This window comes from Prunus dulcis, chromosome 4 (genome assembly GCF_902201215.1).
Source record: "Prunus dulcis chromosome 4, ALMONDv2, whole genome shotgun sequence".
Taxonomy (NCBI): domain Eukaryota; kingdom Viridiplantae; phylum Streptophyta; class Magnoliopsida; order Rosales; family Rosaceae; genus Prunus; species Prunus dulcis.
The window spans coordinates 18308255-18323633 of NC_047653.1; the positions used below are offsets into that span (position 1 = coordinate 18308255).

At 35.7% G+C, this 15379-nt stretch overlaps 1 protein-coding gene across 1 annotated transcript; it reads right to left on the reverse strand.

Annotated features, from left to right (window-relative positions):
- Window positions 1–6688: 6688 nt before the first annotated feature.
- Window positions 6689–13596, reverse strand: LOC117626725. The gene is made up of 9 exons (XM_034358543.1): window positions 13228–13596; window positions 13100–13147; window positions 12723–12792; window positions 12488–12578; window positions 12331–12392; window positions 11360–11667; window positions 11240–11270; window positions 11015–11146; window positions 6689–7161 (listed from the first exon to the last, which is right to left on the reverse strand). Exons 2-9 carry the CDS (start codon window positions 13145–13147, stop codon window positions 6971–6973), a joined length of 933 nt encoding a protein of 310 aa, XP_034214434.1. The 5' UTR covers window positions 13228–13596; the 3' UTR covers window positions 6689–6970.
- Window positions 13597–15379: the final 1783 nt, after the last annotated feature.

The following is a 15379-nucleotide window of genomic DNA, read 5'->3' on the forward strand; positions in this document are numbered from 1 at the left end:
AAATGGACTAAGCATGGTGGATGAATAGTTTGAGGTGTAAAAAGGATGTTGCTTTTAGAGAGTGTTGTTTGGTAGTGCTTTAAGATTATAATATGGATGTTTTTAATTTATTTTTTGTTAGAATATAATATGTCTACTATTGTTAACTATATGCCAAAAATGTAAATTTTTTCAAATGATGGACACTTCATTATGGAGTTAAAATATGCTGGTAAATTCGTGAACAATGGGAAGGATTATGAGAGAGACACAATAGATGTTTATGATAATATTGATCTAGATAGGTTTTCTACAACAGAATTAAGGGATATTATGAAGAAAAGTGAGATTCAAAATTCCACATAATTTTATTACACTTTTGCTGGTAAGAGAGTGCACGAAGGGGTATTAGGGTTGAATTCAGATGCTGAAATTTTAGATATGTTATCTATCAGCTGTATCAATCCATATATCGTGGTATATGTAGATCATGAGGTTGATGTGCGTGACATTATTAAGGAGAATTACATCCAATCACAACAGACAGAATATGAGCAATTCTTTAATGATATTCCAGATGAATGCTTCAGTCAAGTAGATGAGAATTTTGTTAAAACACAATGTAAAATGATGTGAGTGATAGGGGTAAAGCTGGTAAAGGGAAAGGACCCATGTATGATTTAGATTATGTTGAGGTTGTTGATGTTGATGATGATGAGGAAGATGATGTTGATAGGTATGAGGAAGATGATGTTGTTGAGGCTAGTGGTGAGGCTTCACTTCTTAGTGTTCCCATATATGACGAAAGTGGTGATGAGTCTGACAAAGAAATTTATGATGAGGAAAATGATGCAACTCTTGAGGATGATGATATGTTTATGCACAATGTTCAAATTCCCAAGGTTCCAGTGTATGTTTAAAAAAAAAAAGAAAAAAAAAGAAATAAGAAAATCCATTTATACTTCAAGGTCACATGAATGATACTCTGCCTGACGAGAATTACAACTCAGATGGCTTTGGTAGTCCACCTAATTCTGATGATGAAGGACAAAGACCAAGGTATCCAAAGTTTAATGCTAAGATTGATATGGAGAATCCTCAATTTGAAGTGAGCATGTTATTTGCATCTAAGAAAGAGTTAAGAGAAGCTATTTCACATTATGCTATCAATGAAGGGTATGAGGTAAAGGTTACTAAAAATGATAGGAAGAAGATGCAAGAAAAGTGTATGAAATGCAAGTAGAACCTATGGGCTTCTTTTATGACAGATGGGACTTTGCAAATTAAGAGCATGACAAAGACACATGTGTAGCAATAGTTATAGCAACCCTCAAGCTACTACAAGTTTTCTTGCTAAAAAATATCTTAATCGAATTAGATATGAGCCCAAGATGAGGTGGAGGTTATTCCAAGCTCTTATTAAGAGGGAGATAAGGTATGAGGTTAGTTTCAATATATGTGGTAGGGTTAGACAGAAGGCTGTTGAAATCATTGAGAGTACTTATGCTTCACAGTACTCTAAGTTGTGGGAGTATTGTGCAGAGGTTAGGGAAACCAATGTGTGCAGTATTATGATGATGAAAATTGAAGCCTCTTATTTCCAAAGGCTTTATGTGTGTTTGGATGCCTGCAAAAAAAGCTTTCTAGCTAGATGTAGACCTATCATCGGTGTTGTGGATTCCCTTGTGCTTCCTTATGTTGTTTGTGTGCCTTTGCTAACCCCTCTTATTTGTTCTAAGGAGTATTTCCCCCATACTAATGGTTGTTTATCTTCTTTTAAAATATATTTGCAACTAGTTCCTCATCCCTTATGTGCCTTTACATATACACATCTTCTATCCCACTCTTTGAATCCATTTCTAATCCCTTGTGTGTCATTTGAAGGGCACATTCCAAGGTATGAATCTCCTTCTATTTTTCTTATTATAACTACATTATCAATCATAGGGAAATTTCTTATCCAAAGCATGTGAATCTATATTACACTATGTTAATTAGGACAATTACTTGTGGCAGGGGGTATTGATGCAAATGACAATATGTACCAATTGCTTATGCTGTGGCTGAGTTGGAGACCAAAGAAACATGGTGTTGGTTCCTTCAATTTCTTATTGAGGATTTGGGTCCTGTTAATAAACATGGATGGACTTTTATTTCATACCAACAAAGGGTAGTTCAATAATCTTAGTTTTTTTATTCTTAATTTAATCTTTTAAAAGGTAGTTTAATAATCTTATTTTTTTTAATTATTAATTTAATCTTTAGGGTTTAATATGCTTAATTTAATATACTTAGTTTAATATTGTAGGGATTAGATGTTGCATTTGATTTAGTTGTGCCTGAAGCAGCACATTGATGGTGTGTCAGACATCTTTATGGGAATTTCAAGACATTGCATAATAGAAGGGTTTTGAAAGATTTGTTATGGAATGCTGCCAAAACACCAAATGTTTGAGTTTGAGTGTGAGATGAACAAGATGAAGGGATTAGAGAGTGGTGAAGCTGCACATGATTGGTTGAGGAATAAGGACATAAACAAATGGGCTAGGCATACATTTACTATAAGGATTAAGTGTAATATGTTATTGAATAACCTCTATGAATGTTTTAATTCTTGGATTCTGCAAGCAAGGGATAAACTCATCTTCACCATGTTGGAAATGATTAGGTGCAACCTAATGAGGAGGTTACAAGTTAAGAGGGATACTATGAGGATTCATGAGCAGCCAATTTGTTCTAAAATCCATAATAATCTTAACAAGTTCAAGTCATTGTCCAGGAAATATGTGCCAATGTACTCTGGAAATGGCTTGTTCCAAGTAAGGGAGTTAATAGATGATCAATATGTTGTCAACTTAAGCAAAAGAAGATGTAGCTGTAATAGATAGAATCTCACTGGCATTCCTTGCCACCATACTGTTGCTGCAATTTTCTGAAATAGGGAAGATGCTAAGGTGTATCTGGATCCATATACTACACCAAGGACACATATATGAGGGCTTACGAACCTTTATCCACCTTGTCAAAGCTATGCACATGTGACCTAAAACAACTCAAGTTCAACCACTGCCTCCAATGGTTAAAAAGCAGCCTGGAAGGCCAAAGAAAAGGAGGATAATAAATGATCCAGAGATGGAAAACAAAGATAAAAAAATATGGGCAAGTAAGGCTGAAAAGAAAAGGTGGCACAATTACATGCCAAAGATGATGGGATAAGGGTCATAACAAGGAGAGTTACAAAGATCAACTAAGGCCCGCTCCCAAAGGAGTTTATGTTGACAAAAGATATGCAACTAAAACCCCACCAGCTGCAAATGTTAGTCATGCTTAGTATGTTTCTGTATTAATTACTGAATTTTTTTGTTGTCGGTGTTATTACAGCCTGTAAAGATGTAAAATTTGTTGTTGTTGTGTTATTGCAGTTGAGGAAAAAATATGTTCCTAATACTCAAAGAAGACAAGGAGGAAAATATTACAATGCTGGAGCAGTAAGACATTGCCTATATTGATGGCTTTTGTTGATGAAATTTTGCTCACTTATGTTTTTCTCATTAAATATTTATCTTATCATACTTTGTTTTATTTTTTATTTTTTATTATCAAATAGAAACTTCATTAGATAAACTTCAACGGTACAATCAAAGACATCAACAACACATTTTAAATACCAATCCAAAGAGGGCAACAAACTAACTTGCTAAAAGCAAAACTAACGCAGACAAAAGCCGCACTAAAACTACTAGACCACATCACCACAATTAGCCATAAGTCCAAAAAAAGCCCACAAACCCAACATAACCAAAACCCTAAATCAACCCATAAGCCTAAACAAACCATACCACCAGCAACTGAAGAAGCGTCGTTGTGGCCACACCCACTATCGCATTCGTAAAAGATATGGGGAAAATATGATTTCTAGCTATCTATCTGCGCATAAGAGCGAACAAATAAATGAAAACAATAACTTTGCCAAAGAACAATTGGGTGATTTGCAGCAACCTCCTTCAAAGACGATGTAAAATCAAATTTAAATAACATGAGCTGCGTTAGGGAGCGGGTTTTGGGAGTAAGATTTGATTGAGAACATAGACTAAAAGGAGTGATGGGGAACTTCAATCTAACCATGGCTTAGAAGAAGCCAAGACAAGAGGCTTTTTATTCAAACCGCCTAGTGGACTTATTCACTAACCTAAAAGGAAAAGACGAGAAGATAAGAGGGGGAGGAGGGGCAGTGACCCTTCCTCCTCCTCCCTCTTCTATGGAATTTTCCTTTAGGACTCACAGAGGGAGAGAGCGGCTAGAGTTTAAAAATATGGTGTATTTATCTTATCATCTTTATTATCTAATTACAAACTCCTCCACCACCACCTGGGCAAAATACCATGCACACAGGTCCTAGAGGTGGAACTTTCATCACACCTACTTCTGCTACAACTAGGATGAGGCCACCCATTCCTCCACATGCTTATGCTCAAAGTCAGAATGCATATGCTTCTAGTGGACTAAGGTAAACTAGAAATTCTACTCCATAGAAACCACCAGGAAAGGCATCTACTAGAAAGCACGACGTTCCTATTCCAAAGAAGCAGAAGACTTGATTTTTAAATAGATGGGGCTTTTTGATGTAGACTGATATAATTCAAGATATATGTTTTGACTTATTTTGTGAACCATGACCAAGTTTGTGTCTTGACCCAAAAAAAAAGAAAAAAAAAAACACCAAGTTTGTGTACTACAACATGTGTATATTGCTTCTACAGTGTTGTATTTTGCCTTATTTTATGAACCATGGAAAAGTCAGTGTAGTGTACTGCAGCATGTGTATATTGCTTCTAAGGACATTGCATTTTAGTTTATTTTGTGAATCCTAGCCAAGTTTGTGTACAACAACATGTGTATATTGGTTTGTGTACTATACCATTTGTATGTTTCCATTCCATTTCATTTTATTTGAGTCAAAGAATGTAACAACCAAAACAAGAGCTAAATGTTTTCATTTCATGACTAGAAATTTACAACGTTTGAGACATGTCTTTCCCCAAATTTTGATCAGAATGTTACAATCAAAACATGTCTTTATCCAAATTGAAGCACCATCTAAGCACCTCTTTTTTTTTTTCTTTTTTTTTTAATAACTAAATTGAAAACCACATTAACAGCAATCAAGATATAAATGATCAACAACATCTCTTTTATTCCTTTCAGCAAATTCAAAACATCTCCAACTTGTAGCTGCATAGATTGAAACACCACGTCCTTGCTACCATTGTTTTCCATCCGTTGCAAGTCTTTAAAGATGTTTTTTTCCTCCCTTTTGTATTGTCAACATTATCACACCATATGAAACCTTTGCATCCAACACCTCCCTACATCATACAACCACTTTGCATAGCCACAACATCCATATCATAAAATAAAACTGATCCAAAACCATGCCTTACATATTTCCTTGTACACTTCCAGAAATATTTGTTGTAATGTTCTTCTGTAGTTCATGGAAGTAATTTCATTTCAGCTTCATATAAAGGGCACATCAATCCATGAGAAGATGAAGTAGACATCTGCAAACTACAAGAAACATAGCTAATTGTAAGAACTGAGATATTTAGAAAAAAAAAAAACAAGAAATAGGGAAATTTAGAAACTGAAATCAACATATAACCAAATTAGACAAGAAATTACCCCAAAAAAGGATGAATTCCTACCTGAAATTGATGATTCCCTTTCAAATCGTGACTTCGCCTATCAAATCTTCACCAATTGGATGATATCAAACCATATACATCAAAATCAACTACCCTTTTCCCCAAATTCCAGAACCCTAAAAAATTTTTTGGGAAGAAATCGGCCGCGACAATGGTTTTTGATTAAGGGGCTGAGGCAAAAGGGTAATAATACCCCTGCACAAATGCACCGCGTGCGTCTTAACTGAAGAAATTCCCAATTGGACTTGATTTGTTAATGATGCAAAATGTGATGACTAAAATCGAAAAGTTAAAAGTGCAATGACCAAAATTGTAATTAACCCCTTTTTTTAATTTTTTTTTAAAAAAAGTGATACACAATACCTAAGAATGTGGCCGAACAGGTTAATGCAGACATTTTGACGTAGTTTTCCCTGCAAAATGTTTGGATCTTTCTCACTGTGCATCCATTGTTGAGAACTAAAGTTGAAGGGAGTGAGAATTAAATATTAGTTGCATGGCATTTTGATCCATCCCAATCTGATTTGATTTTCGGTAATATAGTGTCAATATATATCACTTTGGGAGATTTGATTTACATATATATTGGTTTGACGAACCTCCCGATCTCTAGTTTTTGTGGATTTGACTCATGTGGATTTGACTCATGAGTAATGTTTCCTGTAAGAGGGTAGGCTACTAGTTAGTCCGACCAAAACCCTTACGCTTTGTCCAATTTTTGGGAATGTGTTTGCTTTCTCCTCGATAATATAATATCCCTTTGTCCTAAAAAAAACAATACATGACTAGACGCACAGCCCGTTGAAGAAACAAGAACTTAAGCCTCGGTAGGCAGCAGCATACATACATCATTTGTGGCAGTTGAGCATAGATCTTATAAGTCAACCTACGATCAACGGAAGCTAAGATTTCTGACAAAGAAGCAACTACCTATTCACGATAGAACTCCGGACAAAAAAGACTGCAAGGTATCAACAAGGATACCGGTTCCAAAACAGACTAGATTTTACTCAAACCTTGCTGCAGAATTATTCATATATTCAAGAGGATCATGGGACAAAATCATAATTTTAACATAAATTTTTCCTCAAAACAAAGGTTGCAAACTAATGGCATCAAATTCCTTTACAAGGAGATTTTCACTTTACAAGTGCTACATGAGACTAAGTAATCAGTTCCCTGGTATATATAGCCCAGAAGCAGTAAGTTATAATCTCACACTCACTGTCAGAAACAGAAATCCAGTCACCAACCTGTTAAGAAAAAGAGGAACAGAAAGGGGGTGGCTATGCGTGCAGCTTGACAACTCGGGATAACCTATCAAAGAATTTAGGGCACATGGTTGTGCTGAACATTATGGCATCCTTCATCCATTCTGGTGCAACCCTTTCAAATGTCCCCAAGGATAAGACGCGGTACAGAAGTTCTGGTTCCTTTACACCAGCTCTATTCACCCATGTAAGATTGAAGGAGTAACCTGTCAGAACCATATATAATCATCAAATTTTGATATGCAACAACTAATTCTTGAGACAATGAAATCCATTCAAGTTGAAAAAGAATTAATAAAAACAGGAAAAGATGTAGAAACGTGATTTCATAACCCATAACCTGTCAAGGCCAATCCCTCAGAAAAAGATAAACCAACTTTCAGTGTTGAAAGTCCTAACAATTGATTAAGTTTTAGTACTTTCTTTTTAGTAACCTGCCTTGAGCCGGGCACTGATATACAGCGACCTATGTTGCACCGATACGGCAAATCTCCAAAAAATAGGATACGGCGATTAAAATAATATATATATTTAAAAATAATATAACTAGAAAATTGATATTTCACCAATAATAATCTCAAAACACATAACTTCATTCAAATCTCCATAAACAAAGCAAAAATTAACCAAAACACACAAAATACAAGTATCCATAAACAAAGCACAAATTAAAACATTAGAAATCACTTCTCAAAGCTCTAACTTCATTCATCATGGGTAAATATGATGCCTTCTAAGTCCGGTTCATCAAGAGAGAGGTTTGCAATCTCAAGCACTCCGGCATTTTCCAAATCCATGGAATCAAATGCATCGCCTCCAACATCCCACATATGAGTTTCCCCTTCTTTAGCTGCCTGCTGGGTGCGAGCGACAGCTCCTTCTGCGGCGGCGCTGGGTGCGAGCGACAGCTCCTTCTTCTCTTTTGTTTGGCCTCTGTTCTGTTGAAATGAAACCCCAAAAACCTAGCCTCTCGACAGACAGCAATCTGAAATTATAGTTTGTGTTTTTACATTTTAACCCCAAATGTTTAGAAACTTTCAAAATCACCCCCAAAGTCTGCAAATATTTTTGTTTTTACCCCAGACGTATCGATGCCGTATCAGATCCATATCGAGAAGTCAACATGCCATATAAGTCAACGATACGCCACGTGGCATATCGGATACGTATCAGTGCCGTATCGTATCGGAGCCATATCCGATACTCATGCATCGATACGTCAATTTGGAGGGGTATGCTCGTATCGGATACGGCTCCAATACGATACGGCTCCGATACGCCACGTGGCATATCGTTGACTTATATGGCATGTTGACTTCTCGATACGTCCTCGATACGGTCCCGATACGATCGCAATACGGCATCGATACGTCTGGATCGCAATACGGCATCGATACGTCTGGGGGTAAAAACGAAAATATTTACAGACTTTGGGGGTGATTTTGAAAGTTTCTAAACATTTGGGGTTAAAATATAAAAACACAAACTATAATTTCAGATTGCTGTCTGTCGAGAGGCTAGGTTTTTGGGGTTTCATTTCAACAGAACAGAGGCCAAACAAAAGAGAAGAAAGAAGAAGAAGAAGAAGAAGAAGAAGAAGGAGAAGGAGCCTTCGCTCGTACCCAGCGCCGCCGTAGAAGGAGCCGTCGCTCGCACCCAGCAGGCAGCTAAAGAAGGGGAAACTCATATGTGGGATGTTGGAGGCGATGCATTTGATTCCATGGATTTGGAAAATGCCAGAGTGCTTGAGATTGCAAACCTCTCTCTTGATGAATCGAACTTAGAAGGCATCATATTTACCCATGATGAATGAAGTTAGAGCTTTGAGAAGTGATTTCTAATGTTTTAATTTGTGCTTTGTTTATGGATACTTGTATTTTGTGTGTTTTGGTTAATTTTTGCTTTGTTTATGGAGATTTGAATGAAGTTATGTGTTTTGTTAATGTTTTGAAATTATTATTGGTGAAATATCAATTTTCAAATTTTCTAGTTATATTATTTTTAAATATATATATTATTTTAATCGTCGTATCGGTGCCGTACCCGTATCCTATTTTTTGGAGATTTACCGTATCGGCGTATTGTATCGTATTGTATCGCCGTACCCGTATCCGTATCGGTGCAACATAGATCCGATACGAGCATACCCCTCCAAACTGACGTATCGGTGCATCTGAGACAGCGACCAAAGCCTAATTCAGTGGATTAAGTTGCGAAACCCTACATTTTCAAGCTCACACACAGAAATGTAATAGAAGTTTTTAATATCTAATTTCAAACTCATGCACAACCGAAAATGCCAAATGGATGCAAAATACTAGAGAAGGCTGTGACTCTGATAGTTCAAGAATAAACCCTAATTATAGTGCTTCAGATGAGAAAATAATTAAAGAGAGTATATGCTACGTTACTCACCACAAACCACAAACGACACTAGTAAAAAAAATGCACAGCATACTGCCTTAGTTTCACAACACAGACATGTACAAGTAAGAGTAGACAGTTCTTCCGGTACAAAACATTACCCAGGTCTTAAAGATGACTCAAAATAGATGAAGCAACATATATTAGGAAAAACATCAAATTGCACTTGGTGAAATTCAAACCCTATTCCGTTCTGTTTCCTTAATGTGGTTTTGGAAGGGTGGAAGTAACTTGAATCATTTGTGAAATCTTAAGGGTCTTGTGCTTTTAGATGTATTGTCGTTAGTTGGACTGTTAGTAAGTTCTAGAGGATTATGGATAATCCTTCTGTGGACTACTTGTTTCACTGTTATTGCTGTGCAAGCACACAGTGTATAATGCAAGCTTCATTCCCATAAACAATGAAACTTCTGTGTATATGAATGAATTCTTTTTATCAATGCTAGGTGTCAAGCAATCCAAATCATCATAGATTCCAAGAAGTAGGTATGAGTGTCAGCATTACACATGGATTCAATCATATGAGTCCATCAATAGAGAAATTTTTTATTCTTTTTGGCATTTTGATTTCCTGCCAATTTGAAGAAGGGAACATCCAGAATACAAACTAATTACAAAATAAACAAGAAGCTAAAGGCTTGTTTGGTTACATTTTCGAAAACATCTGTTTGCTTTTCAGATACAGGAACAATTCTAAAATGCATTTGGTAGTACGTTTTTGAATGATGAATTCTGAAAATGGAAAACATCGGATACCCAAAAAAAAAAAAAAATTCTATATTTGGATTGTCTAAACGCACTTTAACTGCATGAAACCTGTACCTGTTGAAATTTGATTTTTCAATATTTTCACATATCATTTTGCACAACTATAGGAGCATAGGAGGTTATGTCAAATTTTAGAACATATACACAGACCTTTCCAATACAACCCTACATCTGATATTCAATTGTAATCTTGTCGAGAAACTAAGCCTACAGTTTCTTTAATCTTGAAGCCATTTTTCCCATTGATAATGAGCGGGTTTAGTTTCATTAATAACAAAGAGTTTTACATCATTTTATCTTTCTAAATTCCATGGGTGGAAGAATTGTTTAATTAAAAAGCGTTGGTCCATTGACTAGTGGCTTTGTGTTGCATTAATGTTCATCAGGTAGTAGGTTCAACTGGCAATGTAAAAAATCAGAATTGTTTAATTCTAAAGCTGTAAAATGGTGGATAAGACCCCTACTGATAGTTTCTAAGACATCGTCTGCCCTTACGTTGTCTCACAAGCACATCTAATCCTAAACAATTTTCAAGCTTGATTGCATTAGTAACAAGCCAAGCCTGAGTAGCCTGCCAGTGGCTTGGTTCGCTAGTTGCTTTAACTCAACTCTAATATCTCACTGTTTGTGTTGCCTCTCAGAAGTGTTCAACTAACCCTAGGCAGTTACATTTCATGATTCAATTCTATAAGTGACCCTTTGGCTATACTGTCACCCTTTAAAATAAAGGAGAAAGAATCTTGGACCTTACTATAGGGAATCAGAGGAAATAAAGAAAACGACAAAACAAGTTAGCAGAGTAAAACAGAAAAACACATTTGAGGAAAAATTTCAAACTAAAATGAAGATTAAGATTATAGGAATTACCACTTGATTGATGCACAGCTGAAATGCATATTTCTTCAGTTTGACTAACAGTTGAGAACTTTAAATCCACCAGATACTCAACAAGCACTTGAAAGAGGCAGTTAGCTTGGCCAGTTGGGTTAACATCGCCACCTTGAAACAAGACATAACACATAAAATAACCCCAACACCATATGAACAAGTAAAATAGCAGTAACCTCAGTTTTGAGAAACGGAGACACATACCTGGTCTTTCAATAGCTCTACAGCATTGTGGCTGAAAAAAAAAAAAACATTAGTCAGAGAAGGAGGAGGAGCCAATAAGTTTCTGCTCAAAATATATACTTCAATGGGATTATCAGATACCTGTTGAACATTTATAAGAGACCCACTAGGCACGGCTCCCTTGTGCAAGTCCTTTTCAGATTCTCTTAGGATTTCATCATCTTGAAGACTGCTAGAAGGCATAACTATATCCTCTGTCTCAGACAAGGATTGCCTCCTACGTTTATGTGTCTTTCTTCTCTGTGACCGATTGCCTGCTTCTTCTGGTACTTGACCACTAGCAGGTGTACACACTCCTCCATTGTCTGTTTTGCTATCCTTCAGTCTGCTAAAATTTCCCACCTGTTGCAGATTTCGAAGCCTCGCTACTTCTTCAGAAAGTTCTTCATCTGCCAAAAATTTGAGCCATCAAAAAAAGAAAAAGGTATGAATGATCATCACAGCTTGGGAGAAGCAAACAGAAGTTCATACATGTTAAGCAACGCTATGCACATGCTGATCAGTGTTGAATACATTTACCAAGAATAGTTCCTAGTGCCAAATCTTCAAGTGCAGAAGGGCATAGGAATGGCTTTGTGCTCAAATTTAATAATGCTAGTCAAGATTTTTAGAAGAAACAGGAAGAGTCAACCAACAAATTATTAAAACAATTTGGCCTAAGGAAAGAGCAACTTAATAAATGAATAAGATAAAAATGACGTTCTTCATGTGTAAATGTGTCAAAACATGTTGAACCCTAATAATTTGCAAGTTGCAAGTATAACAAGAATTTGAGCACAAGAGTTCAACATGTTTAATAATAAAAACAATATTTTCTTTATTATATCTTTCAAACAAATATATGCAAAAACTATTTTCATGGATTTTCCAAACACCTATAATTAATGTATGTTAGTTCTTATCAGAAGGAAAAATATAGGCTTCACCAAGATCACAATCTATATTTTACATGAATAGATAATTCCTATAAAATTCATCCCCAGAACAGAGGAAGAAACTCAAGGATCCAGATGATACAGGCATCATAATTAAGCAGACCAGTGATATCTTACTCTTCCTGTTCTCTTCCATTAAAAGCTCCTGGTACTCAATACATTGTTCATCTTTGGCGGACCTGCAATCAATGTCACATATGCTTTAAAAGCCTGTTATGAAGGCTACTGTAAATGTTGACAAATTGAAAATCCAATGGAACTTAGAAATGCATGCCTAATAGAAGCCACTTCACTTGTCAGATCTTTAACTCGTGAAAGCAACCTCTCATTTTCAGATTTCAATTGTTGGATTACCTGCTCCGCAGCTGCAACCGAGAAAATAAACAACAAAGTTGGGTCAGAGTGAAGAATAAAGTTTGAGCATTAGTTGCAGCGACGGCAAATGCTCATGTTAAAAAGAAGATCAAATGCAACGATTATAACGAATTCTAAGGTGAAGAAATACATACCCGAGATATAATCCATGAACTTTACTTCTTGATCTTTATTAACATTATCCAACTCCGACCATTTCTTCGACTGAAACAGCATAACAACAACTAACAATTAGAGAGAAAAAAGGCTGCTACAATAGATTAGATTAAACAGAAAAATCTAATTTTAAAAAAATGGAGATGTGTAGCTCCTTCTGAATATGTTTAACATCAACTCAAAACTGAGAAATACACAACAAAGAAAGAAAAACAAAAATTTACTTTCCATTTCGTTCTCCTCAAATTTTCCTGACCAAAACTTAATATTCAATTAACTGATTAAGCAAAAAAAATAAAAAAAATAAAAAGGAGCACAGAGAAAAAGGAAATAAATGGGAAAGAGCACAGAACACCTTGAGTTTCATGTACGTATCGTAGAGTTTCGAGTAGAGAGCCTCCATCTGCGAGCAAAATTTGAGAAAACTAAAAATGCAGAAAAACAGTAATGCGTAGTAGTTTGCAAAATGGAGGGGGATCTTACAGTAATTTGCAAAAGGGTCAACGGCGGTTGCAATCCTTTTGCCTCTCAAAAGTGAAAGCCCTAACCCTAATAGCAATAAATTATGGCGGATGACGATGATGAAGAACGAAGAGCCGAGGAAAATGATAAGGGAAAATGAAGAAGACTGAATGGTAGGTTCCTACCTCTCTGCGCGAGAGTGTGAGACTGAGAGAAGAGAAGGCGGGAAATTGGAATTTCGAAAACGAGAGGAAGGGAGAGGGTTCTGTTAGCTTTTTGAGATCTACACACGGACGCGAGAGAACAAGAAAGATAAAGCGTTCAAGCTCCACAGGGGAATACGATACGACGTCGTAGTCTCATACAAACTCCAATAAATCTCGAACACTATTGGATCTAGGCTCAGTTTCGGTTGGTTCTGTTTTGGCTCAAAACTTAATACCGAACTGATTTAATCTGTTTGCCCAAATCCTAAATTAAAATTGAGTCGATCAAGTCAAACCGAAAACGAACCAAATGGGTTTCGAACCAAAAATGTCGGTTAACAAAATGTGTTAGGTTGGTCCAATTTGGGTTGACTACAATATTTGTTCAATTCTCTTTTTTTAACCAACCCAGTCAATTAACCGATTTGATATTGGCCTTTTTTTTTTTTTTTTTTCACACTGAAACTTTTAAGCCCAAATTTAAAGTAAAATAGTGTGTAAAATAAATAGGAATGGAAATCTTAAAAATACTCCAATTATACCCAATTTTTTTCAATCTCATAACAATTCCAATCCATATTTCATTACATTCATGTTCATAATAATTCCAAAACATATTTCATTAATTCATGTTCCTAAATTTCCCATCAAGAAGAGAAAAACCCTAGAAATTTCTCACTACAACTCTAGCTCTCTAACTCTTACCGATTTTTGTATTTAACTTCGTTTGGCTCATGGGAAAAGAGACTTAGTAGGAAATCAATTGCTTTCCCATGTTCGGTAAGTCCATGCATGAGAAATAGTTGCCTAACACATGGAAAATGGCTGCTTAGCACATGGTTCCCCCTCCTCCCTTAGGTTTTGTTTTCCTTCTCATGGGAAAGTTTGGAAAAATGAGCCAACATTAAATGCACATTTTTCATGACCATTTTGTTCCCATTAACAATTTAGAATTACAATATATCATTAAATGCATTCTTTTTTTTTTATTTGATTTCGTATTGGTATAATTGGAAAATTAAACAAACTTTGTTTTACATTCCTATACAAAACCAAACATGTGAAAGGAAATAAAGTGGTATTTCCTTGTTACTTTCCCAAAATTACCAAACATAGGAAATGAATCTTCTATTCCCATCAATTGGGAAATACATGGGAATCTTTTCCGCAAACCAAACAGGACCTTAGGGCATGAAGAGGAAAAGAAGTGTGTAGAAGAAACTAGGTAAAGGGAGGGGGGAGTATAATAGTAATTAGGTTTCATTTTCATAATACCCGTTTTACATCCAATAAAAGTGTGACACATGTCCATTCATTGGGCAAGCAACAATGACTGTCACAACCGATAGTACATGCACACATGGATGACCATACAAAGAATGTTGACTTTAATCTTTTTAATTTTACTAGGATATAATTTTATTTTTTTTGCCACATTTCAATATAGATACAAATTTTTATTTTATTTTTTTGTTGATAGAACAAGGATGCGTAACCGGATTAATTAGTTACCCTACATCCATTAATTTCAACTTCTTCTATTTTGGGTTTTGGGTCATGTTTTTAATGATAATTATATCACCAAAGTCTGAATTTGCCCAGACCACAAGGTTTTTTGAAATAGCGGCATGGGTACATGTACTCACTGGATGATGAGTACTGGAAGAAAAGCGACCTCAAAACATTCTTGAAACATAATTTCTTTTCATTTTCCTTTTTAACTGTGATAGTAACCCAACATCAATCAATTTTGTCATAAAGAAACTAATTAATTTAGCAATATATCTCCTTATCAAAGAAAACAAAATTAAACTGGATCACCTTTTTTTGAAGGATTTCATGAATGAAATCCTTCAAGTAACAATGCTTTATATACTTTCAGCATCTCAATTTGAAGCTGAGCAAAGATGAAGTTGAAGAAGTTATTTCACACCTTCTCTAAATGCGGATTCTATGAGACCATGGGA

Excerpts from the sequence above, each read along its gene's own strand:
- LOC117626725 (XM_034358543.1), bottom strand. The coding sequence starts at position 13,147 with ATGGAGGCTCTCTACTCGAAACTCTACGATACGTACATGAAACTCAAG. Across the intron at positions 12,579-12,722 it reads GTTCATGGATTATATCTCGG|CTGCGGAGCAGGTAATCCAA; the intron begins GTATGTATTTCT and ends TCTCGGTTGCAG. Across the intron at positions 11,271-11,359 it reads CTCTTATAAATGTTCAACAG|CCACAATGCTGTAGAGCTAT; the intron begins GTATCTGATAAT and ends TTTTTTTTTCAG.